Source organism: Mastigoproctus giganteus, chromosome 4 (assembly GCF_048544385.1).
Source record: "Mastigoproctus giganteus isolate SK-2022 chromosome 4, ASM4854438v1, whole genome shotgun sequence".
In the NCBI taxonomy this organism is placed as follows: domain Eukaryota; kingdom Metazoa; phylum Arthropoda; class Arachnida; order Uropygi; family Thelyphonidae; genus Mastigoproctus; species Mastigoproctus giganteus.
Genome location: NC_143578.1, coordinates 157,188,410 through 157,201,011, shown reverse-complemented (window position 1 = coordinate 157,201,011; position 12,602 = coordinate 157,188,410). Strand labels below are relative to the sequence as shown.

General features: G+C 36.1%; 1 protein-coding gene across 1 annotated transcript in view; it reads left to right on the top strand.

Annotated features, from left to right (window-relative positions):
* The window catches only part of CSN8 (COP9 signalosome subunit 8), a 184,229-nt gene that overhangs the window by 157,849 nt on the left and 13,778 nt on the right, over positions 1 to 12,602 (top strand). Inside the window, exon 6 of the mRNA XM_090371832.1 lies at positions 1,414 to 1,476. Coding sequence (XP_090227958.1) covers positions 1,414 to 1,476 — 63 coding nt within the window. The remainder of the gene's footprint in view (positions 1 to 1,413; positions 1,477 to 12,602) is intronic.

The following is a 12,602-nucleotide window of genomic DNA, read 5'->3' as shown; positions in this document are numbered from 1 at the left end:
GTGGATCTACAAAATGTTCCTTGTGTTTCACCGTTAAATGTTTGTACTTCTTTTTTTCTAAGGCCGTAATACGGCTATATGCACGCCATTCATCTGTTATGATGGTAGTATTTTTCTTCACTACTTTTCTAATAATGTGCAAAAGAGTTTTTGCTTTCCGATTTTTTATCAATTTCATGAAGACGAATTTAGATTCTCTTTCGAACACACCAAACACCCATTTCTTCTTAGCAGTTAAATGTCGTCCTCTGTGATGTTTTGGTTTTACCAGTACAGTTTCGTCTGTTTCTACAATTTTCCCCGATCCACCCAACTTAATGGGTTTTTTTATTAACTGCAATCCGCAAATATCTCTTAGTTTCTTATAAAACTTAATTGCTGTCACTTTCGAAATTTCCAGATGGGATGCTGTCTTAGTTACTGGCGTGCACGTTGACCAAAAGTATATAATGTACATTATCTTTTTCAATGAAACTTTTGTATTTTCCATAAAACTATGTTTCAATAAAGAAACTCGTGAAGAACATTTTTTGCAAAACCACAACTTTCCACATGACTCTGTTCGTGATTCAATTAGTTTAAAATAATCATTGCACTTAAAACAGTACAATTTCGGTCTTATCAATTTAGTTTTCATCAAAAAATCAAGCAACGTTTCATTTTCCTTACAAATTTCTTCCATCTTTAAAAGATTCATCGCTACTATTACCTGTTCACCGTTTATTACAAAACTATTATGCACCGTTCTTTACTGGTAAATACACATCATAATGCCAACCAATGACTACACAGTAGCTTGTCGTCTGTCGCGCCCACCACCAATCATTTCATTGTTTGCCACGCCTACCTGTCAATCAGTATATCGTTCTCGACTTTGCTCCAGTCCGATAACACCTACCGTCTGTTTACCGAGTGAGCAGCGCTAGAGTGCCGTATCGGCAAACTAATTTACCGCGTAAGTTATCCGACGTTTGTCGTCGTTCTCGTGCAGGCTTTCTTTACCCAAGCCACCTTTTGTATTTGAGGTTTTCATTTAAAAATAAAAGTGTTTCAAACGGGATTGTCTCTGTCATACTACAGATACTACAATCAGGGTTCACTGCTTATCCACCATCTCTACATAAACATTTCTTAGTTGCATGCACTACATACATTTGAATGCATCTGTGTTGTAACAGCATGCAAGCCAACTTCTGTTCCTACTTCCCTTTGAGTACCTGACGTAGTAGCACACCAGTCCTGGAAGATATTATCTGATTTTTGAGTATGGCCATTTAGTTCCAACATCACAACTGTTAGTTCCAAAATGTTGTTACATTTAAATTTAAACACTCTTATATATCATTTTTTATTAAATAAATTATTAATTATGTATATTTTAAGTGGATATTATAATTTAGTGCACATTTTCAGTTACATCTTCTCTTGGATGGGGTGTGGATAATTCTTCCAGAATGGTAATTCCTAAGAAAATTGGTAAGATTTGTTGAATATAATTTTGAGTTTTTTTTAAAAATTAAATATTTTTTAAATAAGTGCTATGATCTTATGAGAAGAAATTGTTAATAAACTGGACATGATCCCCAATAATGAGCATGCACATTTGATTACACTTAAACATAATTCACTAGCATTTCTTCAAAACGCCTCTCTATTCATAGATGAGTTTTATCTGTTTATTTTTAGGAGCATAACAGTGAAGTTTCTGAAATGGTAATGGTGTACTCTTTCCTACCAGAAGTCATGAGACACTCAGCTAATTTCAGGAATTGTAATCACAAAATATGGAAATATCTATGAAATATATTGGTCTGTGGCTAACCTTAAATTGATTTTAGTTAACAAGTTTTAGAGGGGAGTAATAAATGAATATCATATGGAGAAGGTATTTGTACGTAATAAAGAAATTGAAATTCTGTTCCCTTCTATGAATGGAGGAATGTCAAAAAATGATCAGGTAAACATAAAGTATGAACTGGCAAGGGCTCATGTAACTTGGTATGGCTGGCTACCTCATCTTGTCATTAGACTGTAGAGAATTTGAATTTGGAGCTGTAAATGACCACAGACAAACTTGTGTTTCTGCTACATGAAGTATATGCCATGAATTTTCACAGAAGAGCAAGCTTAAACTGCTTTTTAATAATAAAAAATACACATCATTGATTCACGTGGAACATCATCATCAGCCATTTTCAATCCACTGCAGGATGAAGGCCTCTCCAGTAACTTTCCAGTTCCTTCTGTTTTGAGCACTGGCCATCCATTTACTACCCAAAAACTCGTGAATTTCATCTATCCATCTCCGCCTTTGTCTTCCAGGTTTTCTTCTAGCTCCTCTTGGGTACCATTCTGTTATTTTCTTAGTCCATCTGTCATCATGTCTTCGAGCTATGTGTCCTGCCCAAGACCATTTTAGTTCTTTAGTTTTGATAAGAATGTCCTTTACTTGAGTTTGCTGCCTAATCCATGTGCTTCTCTTCTTATCTAACAGTCTGATTCCCAGTATAATTCATTCCATTCTTAGCTGTGTAGTTCTCAGCTTCTCTTCCATTCTTTTGGTGAGTGCCCAAGTTTCACTTCCATAAGTCATGGTGGGGAGTATACATTGGTTCATTATTTTACGTTTCAGACAAACTGGGATATTGCTCTTCAGTATGTGACTATATTTCCTGAATGCTATCCATCCAAAATTTATTCTTCTCTTGACTTCCAGCCATTTATCATTATTACAGCTAATAAATGTCCCAGATAAGTATATGACTCCACCTTTTCAATTACTACTCCTTCAATCGTTATTTTGCTTTCCGTGGCATACTTGTTCATCATTACTTTTGTTTTAGCCATATTCATCTTTAGTCCAAAATCCTTACTAACTGTGCATAACTGATTAAGATTTTCCTCTAATTCTTTGGGATCGTGGCTTATGACCACAATGTCATCTGCAAATCGTAAATGGTTTAGGTACTCTTCGTTCACATTGACTCCTTTCTGCAACCAGTCTAATCTTCTGAAAGCTTCCTCAAGGGCAGCAGTTAACAGCTTTGGAGATATTGTGTCTCCTTGTTGAACTCCTTTCTCGATTTTAAATTTCCTACTGTCTTTGTCTAGTCTAATAAAGGAGGTAGCACTCTCATATATTTTCTTCAAAATCATAATATATGGGGTATCTATGCCTTGTCTTTCCAGTGCCCGAAACATTGCCTTATGCTGTATGGAGTCAAATGCCTTTTCATAATCCACAAATGCCAGGCATAATGGTGTTTTATATTCATTTGCTTTCTCCATTAGCTGTGATATTACGTGAAGGTGATCCATAGTTGAGAATCCTGTCCTAAAGCCAGCTTGCTCTTTCGGTTGATTCTCATCAAGTATTCTTTCTAATCTGTTAGTAATGACCCTTGTGAACAACTTGTAGATGTGGGATAACAAGATAATTGGTCTATAATTTCCAATTTCTGATTTATCTCCTTTCATATGCAGCAAAACTATGATCGCATTATTCTCCTGCTTAGGCGTCACACCTTTTGTAATGCACTTTGTGAAGAGCCTTGCCAGTTTTTGTGTTATGTCTATTCCTCCCAATTTTAACAACTCTACAGTAACTTCATCTTCCCCCGGGGCTTTCCGATTCTTCATTTTCTTCAATGCATGTTCTACCTCATCAGGAAGAATATCGGGTATGTCGTATGTGTTGCTACTTTGCAATCCATCTTCTTCACTGCTGGTATCATTCTCTCGCTCCTTGTATAATTCTCTATAGTAGTCTTCTGCTATTTGAGTTATGCCTTCTCTGCTGTTTATAAGTACACGCTATTCTTCAGTTTCAGTATCATTTGTCTTTCTGTATTACTGCTCATGCCTGCTGATTTAAATCCTTTGTTTTCCCTTAATGCTTGTTCTACTTTTCTTGTGTTAAATCTTCTTATGTCCTCTCTGAGTCTCTTTCTAATGGCTTTGTATAACTCAGTATACTCAATTTTCTCCCTGTCAGTGTTTTTCTTGCTCTTCATTTGTCGTCTTCCGTTCATCATGACAAGTGTTTCTTGACTAATTTTTTCTTCTTTGGATTTCTTTTTCCCTATAGATTTCTTGGGCTTTATCACTTTCAGAAAGTTGTAATATTCCTCGTTGATATCTTGGTCCTGAGCAGTCTGCAGAAGCTCAAACTTGTTCTTAAGTTCCAGTACATACTGCTTTTTCTCCTCCTCTGTTATCTCAAAGACCTTTGTATTATTTACTCGAGTCAGTTTTTTCCTTTCCTACATCTATATCAAGTGTGCATCTTACCATTCTGTGATCACTTCCAACATTTACCTTATTCAGGACGGTAACGTCATTCACAATATATCTTCTGTTAGTGAGGATGAAGTCGATTTCATTAGTTGTTAATCCATTTTGACCCTTCCATGTCCACTTTCTGTTCACCCTTTTCTTTGAAAAAGTGTTCATTACTGACAGTCCTTGAGATTCTGCAAATTCCACAAGTCTTTCACCTCTTTTATTTCTTTCACCAATTCCAAAATTTCCTATAGTTCCTCTTTCTGCACTGTTTTGTCTTTTTCCAACCTTAGCATTGAAGTCCCCCATAATAATAGTGTAGTGGGTTTTCTGCTCATCTATAAGACTCTCAATTTCGGTGTACATTTCTTCAACCTCTTCATCATCATGGCTCGATGTTGGTGCATAAATCATTATAATCTTTATCTTGTACCTCTTAGAAATCTTGAGTATTAGTCTTGACACCCTTGGTGATGTACTTTTGAATTCCAAAATGTTGTCTTTAAAATCTTTATGGACCAGAAACCCAACTCCACCTTCACTCCTTTCACTGTTTCCATTGGTGTACAACAGATTTCCACTTGATAAACTTATAAGTGATTCACATGGAACAAGACATACTTAACCTGGATTATGGATCAGTAGAAACCAGTACTGTTGGGCAGCAAGCACCACATGGCCTTCTAGTGTGATGGATGTGTTTTGGTGTGGGGGACACCTAGAGAATGCTTACTACCCAAGTGTGTTGCCCCAACTATGAAATTGGGAAAAGGTTTGGAGGGCATTTCTCATGATATAAATTTGGTACAATGATCATAGAAACACCTAATTATCTTTTTTCCTAGAAACACCCAATTATCTGAACAAAAGCTTGTTTTGAGACCCACTAGATATGTAAAGTAGAACAAATTCTCATATTAAGACATCAGAAAGATTTTTACTTAATATCCCCTAATAATACCTAACAAACTTTAAACCATAATACCAGAGTAAAATCTATTTTATAAATCATCCTATTCAGCAAAAACTCCTCTGTAATAGTGGTTTGCATATATCACTCATTTGGAAAGACTGGGTTCTGTTCCCTTCTGTGAATGGAGAAATATCTAAAGTTCTCTTCATTCAAGGCTAAAGTTAGTTTCAGCCCACCAATCATGAAAATTAATCCCTAAACATGCATTTCTGCAGGCATAATACAGAACATCACAATATGGTCTAAGTTCCCTACAAATTCAGCATTGCACATTTGCCTGCCACAGAGTTAGCCTTGGATCATATAAGAACCTTCCAATACTTTCAGTGTTATTATATACATGGTATTTTATTTATTTATTTTTTTAATGTGAAAACATCTTTGGAGGCACCTAATAAATTTTTCAGACTGAAGTAAAACTGATTGGTAAGGAAAATACAACACTGAAATGACACAAATGATGTCACTTCCTAAATGACACTAACTCAGTCACTACTGTTGATTCGGTAGAGTAAGTAGCAGGCATGATCATAAAATGTTACATTGTTCATACTAAATATTTTGGACTGAAGTAAAACTGATTTGTAACAAAAATGTGAGACAAATGACGTCACTTCCTTAATGATGCTAACCCAGTCACTAACATTGATTTGGTAGAGTAAGTAGTGGGCATGAGCATAAAACATTACATCATTCATAACTTTTGTTCTAACTATTCAATTTTAAAAATTTAAATGGTTTTGATTTTCTTTTGTCGTCTACTATTCAATTGTGAAAAGTATTGAAAATACAATCTCAAGCATACATTTCCTAGGGATGTTTTCACATAAAATGTCTGTTTGTTTGTTTGGTTTTTATTGGCACATTAGCAACTAAGGCTATAATGCGCCAAACTCAGGTGATATGTAAAAAATTTAAACACATAAAATAAAATATCTTTCATGCGTACAGGGCCCACACGCTGTTTTTTTTTTTTTTTGTGTGTGTGTCCATTGGAGGCTTAATCAACGATGAAATATTCGGTTCATTTGATTCTGTTCTGGATTCAGCGGATGATATATATTGTCTTTATGAATTTGAACTTGACATTTGCTTCAGTTGGATTGAAAAACCAAACAAACAAAAGACAAAAAACGCAAGCTACTGTTTTTTGGAACAAGAAACAAAGATAGGATCGCAACAATAGTTTTAGAAAAAGAAAAAAAGACTGTATTCCTTTCTTCAATGCGTGTTGCATCTACTAACACAGAATCAAGAAAATTCATCTATCGGAAGCCACTCTGGAAATGGGAAAAACTAATCACTACAATGTGCATTTGATAAAAACAAAACAGTTTGCTTTGTAATTGTTTTATGGAACTATGTAGGAGCAGCAGTTTCCTGGATGTATACTGTTCTGAGCTGCAATAAAAAGATATATACCTCACTGAAAAATAGATTTACTCCCTCTATCTTCCTTTGTTTTTACTGTGGGAAGGTTATTTCACAATCAACCTGTGACTACTAAACGCTGTGTTGTTTCTTGTATTCTCTCTTTATGCGATCTCTGACCATGTGGTCATCCCGGAGTATAAACAGAAAATTTGTTGATCAAAAATTTTGATATCTTTTCGGGCACCAATTATCAAATCTTTTACTGTCCTTCTAATTTACATTGTGTTCAGATAATCCACTTTGGGAAAATTTGCAAGTGCTACATCAATTGATGTAGCACTTGCTCATAATTAGTTTTTGCTCCTAATTAGGAGCAAAAACTGTTTCCCCCCAACGTGATGAATTACTTTAGGTACAATAAAGGACTACTACTGATGACTTTACTGGAAGGAAATTTTGACAATAAAACATCTGTACAAGGCGAAAACATGCAGTCACTCAAAAGAAAGTAACCATAGTCATATTTGCATTCAAGGACAAGCTATACAGCGATGTTTGAAATTTATAATGCAATTCACTCACTAATATTTCAAGACGGATTAGTGCAAAATATTGTTCCCTAAAACAGGTTACAGTAAAGCAAAGTGGTTTTATTATCAAATTTGCACCAGACAAAAATAGGACTTATCCGAACTTCGGCATCCTAGGAAGATGCTTACTTATTAGAACTTTTAGCATCTGTTGTGAAACCGAATGAATGCAATAAAGAAAAATAGACTTATTAGAACTTCCACATCTGCGATGAAGCTAACTTATTAGAACTTCAGCATCTGTGATGAAGGTTACAGCTTTGGACCTTTGACAATCTCTTGGCTTTCTCCCTACCAAAAGAGTATTTTTATTTATCTCTCTCTCTCTCTCTCTTTCCCTAGGGTCTAACTAAAAAGGGTGAACTTCCTCCCCTAAGGAGTTTTTTCCTCCAAGTGAATAAAGAGAACTGGAAATTTCAGGGAAATGAACCGTTTTCCTTTTCGGTAAACAGCTACTCTGTCAGCGCAAGAAAAGTGACGAGAAGTCAAATTACATTTGCAGTTCAGAATGAAATTCAAACATGTGGCACTTTATGATGAATTTTTCTGGCATGTGTGTGATAATGAAAATAGAATTTTTCCCTATTATGCATATAAAAGTATTAATGTATTTCCCTATTTTATGCATATAAAAGTATTAATGCATATTAATGTTTTCACAATCCATTACTATGAGTAACGGATTGTGAAAACAATCCATTACTCGTAGTGTATTTCCCCCCCATTTGCACACTAGGTGAGATGCACGTAAAGTTCCTTTGACATCAGTTTTCGAAGTTTATAACCCAGCTATCAACAGAAATATTTTCTTGAAATTTCGTTAGAAGATCAAATATACATCCAGGGAATTGCTGTTCTGATATAGTCCTCTAAAAACAATTAAATAAAGTGAACTTTTCTTCTTTTTTTTTTATCAAATGCACATTGTAATGATCAATTTTACAACAGTTTTTTTTTTTTTTTTTTTGTTTCTTTTTTGTTTCCACTGTTGCTTCCAATAGATGAATTTCCTTGATTTTTTTGTTAGTAGATACAATACATATTGAAAAAAGGAAATATGGTATTTTTGTTTTTCAAAAACAATTCATTGCAATTCTTTCGTACAACAGTTATGAAAAGCAGTAAAGCAAAATGTTGTAACTGAGCTATAATGCAAAATATTGTTCAAAAGTAATGATGATCAACTGTTTTTTTTTTTTTTTTCAAGAAAATTGCTTACATTTTTATTTTCTCCTTGGATCACCTTGGTAATGCTAATGACGTAAGCTTGACCAGTCAATTATAGCTCCATAAGTGTTGATTTGTTTTAGCCAGCGCCACCGCAATGACATGTCAAATTCAGATGAATTCAGTAACTCGTTGTATAATCAAAGTGAACAGCCGTTGTTTTTTGCAGTCATAATTTCATAAAATGATATGTGATCGTACATTTTTGCTGTTTTCGAGTGAATTAATAGGTTTTGCTGCAATTTAAAGGTAGGAAATCAAAGAATATACTTCTGTTTATTTATGTATATTGATAGTTTAAATTTTATAAATTGAGTAGAAATTATGGAAGTGATTAGTTTTTTTCATAGGTGCAATTTTCAAGTTATGGTTAAAATTGCAGTTACTGAGGGATGGGATAAAAGTAGGGTTAATTGTATCTGCATGTGACTTTATTAGAGTAACACTTCTCTTTCCAATGGTTAATGGAACACACTGCAGCAGGCAAACGCTTCTTTATTCGGCATCAGACTCTTAGCGCGCGATTTGAATATTTTTCTACTGTCACATAATAAAGGTCGCGTTAAATGGAAATTTGCATTGCATAAAGTAAAAAATGGTAAAATTTTTTCAAATAGCGTTAATCGAACTCGCGTTATGTGAGGCCTGGCTGTATATCAAGGCCATAGACAGGGAATACAAGTATTTTCAGATTTTAATCTGTCAAAATTTGCTAGTAAAGATAAGGACATCATAATCCCATTATATAAGGCTATTGTTAGATGACACTTGGAATACTGTGTTCAACTATGGAGATTGCACCTAAAGAAAGACATTCTACTTCTTGAAAGGGTCCAAAGATGGGTAACTCGCCTGGTAAGATCGGTAAAAGGGCGTCCATACGAGGAAAGACTTTGAATATGTGGATTGCAGAGCTTGGAAACTAGGCACCTTAGAGGAGACCTGATTGAGGTGTTTAAGGCTCTGAGAAACATAAGTAAAATGACTCAGGACGAAATTTTCCCAGTTAAACTAACAGGTCTGTAACTAATCGTGTCACTATTTGGATTCCCTTTGTAATCACAATTACAAAGGGTTAGATTAGGGAGACATTTGCACATCTTCAGTCTCTGAGGGACCTCCCCTGAATCCATGGATGCGTTCATAATTATTGCTAAGGGTTTGCTTATTTCTTTTGCTGCCTCCTTTAATATAACTGGATAGATCCCATCTACCCTATGTGCCTTATGTTTATTTTCAACAATTTCTCCTCCACTTAGCTCTCAGTTATTACAAAATCCTTTAGTTCCTTCTTAGAGTTTGATAAACTTTTTTAGCATTCCCCTCCTAATAACTGCTCATTTATGAATGTAGATGCAAAATACTCATTTTTTGTCAAGCTACCTGAGCAGGATCATCAACAGTCGAACCACTGATATTAAGTGGACCAATCTGATTCATCTCTTTCCTTCTAGAGTTTACATAAGTGAAGAAATCTTGTTTTTCTTTGCATCCTTTGCCAAAGATTGCTCATAGTCTGTGTTCACTTGCCTAATCTCCTTTGTGACTTGATTACAGACTAACTTATATCTACCATAAGCTTCTTTTTTGCCTGATAATTTATATGCATCCCATGCATTTTTCTCCTCTGCCACAAGTCTCATTATTTCATCTGACATCCATTTAGGCTTAAACCTTGAACAGTATTTCTTTAGTTGGTATGGAAAGCCTAGTAGCTTCCAAGATTAATTCTCTGAATGCTTTCCATTTAGAATTTGCTATTTGTAACATCACTCAAACTAGTGGGTGGAAGTGCTATGGCTCAGGGGAGAACTGAGGGGGGCAGTTGTCCTCTGAATCACAGTCTATTGAAATGCACTGCTTGTTTCATGTTTGTGGAGCAATCAGGGACGGGACATGATATTGCCAAGGGGAATGTCTTTGTGTGTGTGCGCGATGTAAGCAGTGCAAGGAAATCAGGCACCAACTCGGCATTGTTATGGGCTTATATGAGAGCTTGAAGGACAGGGTGGATGCCCCTCGAAGCATTTAAATTGAGGGCCCATCAAGCTCTCAGCTGCCCACATCAATGCATTTGCATTTGAACACCATACTGAGGAAATGTCATGAGCTAGGCCATAATGTCTATGTGTCTGCAATTCTGCCCAGACACGATAGGAGGGATTATATGTTAAGAGCCTTGTGGATTAACTCAAGACTTGAAGGAATCTGCAAGGCTTTAGGGGGCTAAATTTCTATCAGCATGGCCCACACTTGTAGGTAGAAGGAATTTGTTTTGTAGAGACGGGATACACTTAAACAAAGGTGGTGCAAAAGTTTTTGCCAGTATTATTGAGGATACCTTAAAGGTTCAGGGAAACTGCTAGTTAGGGGCGATGTGGGTAATTCTGACACGCGTTTATCTGATAATATTGGTCAATGTAACTCTTGCACATACCTTAAGAGTTCTTATCTGTTACCCCAACTGGACGTATTATCTAGATGTTCTGGGGGCAAAGACGTTTCAAGTGAGCGGGTAGCTAATATCAGGGAAGAGAGCCTGAAAAACTTCAAGGGTTGTGTTAGGGTTGTTAAATATACAAGAACAGTAAATCTTAATTGTTTATACAGTAACGTTAGAAGTGTCGTCAATAAAATGAGCGAATTTGAACTGCTGGTTAAAACAAGTAACATGGACATAATAGGGCTTACAGAGACGTGGTGCCACCCGGAAATTGGGGATGATGAGTTTCAGTACGGCTTGTATAATGTATTTAGGAAGGATAGAGTAGATAGAAGGGGGTGGTGGGGTAATGCTTCTTATCAGAAGCAGCCTGAGTGCGACGATAGCTTTCCCGGATTCAGACATTTCACATGCTAGTATAGAGTCTGTATGGTGTGAGATAGTTGGAAACAAAGGTATAATGCGACTAGGAGTTATCTACAGACCAGGTGATTGTGAAGATTATGACAAAAGCCTCTACATGCAAATGGAATGGGCAAGTAAGTGTCAATGCCTTATTATGGGTGATTTCAATTTGCCTCTAATTGATTGGAGTAAATGGGAAGGAAACTCGACATGGGGAACAAAATTTTTAAATCAACTAGATGACTGTTATTTGTATCAACATGTCGGGGAAAGTACTAGAGAAAAGAATATCCTAGACCTCATCATCACACATGAATCAGATGACATAATAGGGCCGATAGTAGAGGAACCAGTAGCAGGAAGTGATCACGGAGTTCTACGGTGGATGAAGACGAGAGAGGTAGCAGAAGTAAAAGGCAAAGGAATGGGTTTTAATTTCAGAAAAGGAAATTACGATGCCTTAGGGTACTACATGGCCTCTATTAACTGGGTAGATATCGCGCTGAGAATGAATACAATTGAACTGTGGTACGCTTTTAAAACATTAATCACAGATGCCTTGAATGCGTATATACCATTAAAAAAATACTCCACGAGAAGGGTTCCAAGTTGGATGAATAGTGAAGTTGCCAAATTACTTGAGCAGAAAAAGGTGGCATGGAAAGGTTACAGAGCAATAAAAAGTACTGAAGCCTATAACAGCTACAAGGTGATGTGTAATAGAGCCACAGAAAAGGTTCGACAGGCAAAGGCAGTTTATGAGAAATCACTAGCAAACAGAGCAAAGAGGGGGGATAAAGAATTCTTCACATATATAAATGCCAAGAAGAGCAGGACAAACCAGATCGGACCTTTACGTAAGGGAAAGGGGATAGTAATAAATACACCAGCTGCCGTTGCAGATGAACTCAACAGTTATTTTGCATTGATATTTACAAATGAAAAGCCTTTTGTGGCAATGGGAAATTGTGGGAGCGAAGTTAAAAAATATGTAATTAATGATATTGAAATTTCGCAAGATTATTTAATGAAAAAACTTTCGAGCCTACAGACCAGTAAGGCTCCTGGAGTTGATGGAATATATCCTATAATCTTAAGGGAGGCGGCAAGCGAGTGCATTGAACTATTGAGGCTAATTATGTGAGCATCACTAGACTCGGGGGAGATTCCCTTGGATTGGAAAAGTGCAAATGTATCTCCCATACATAAGGGTGGCTCTAAAAGTGAAGTTGGAAATTATCGACCTGTCAGTCTGACTTCAGTAGTAGGGAAAATCATGGAGGCAATGATCAAGGGTGGAATTCAGGAT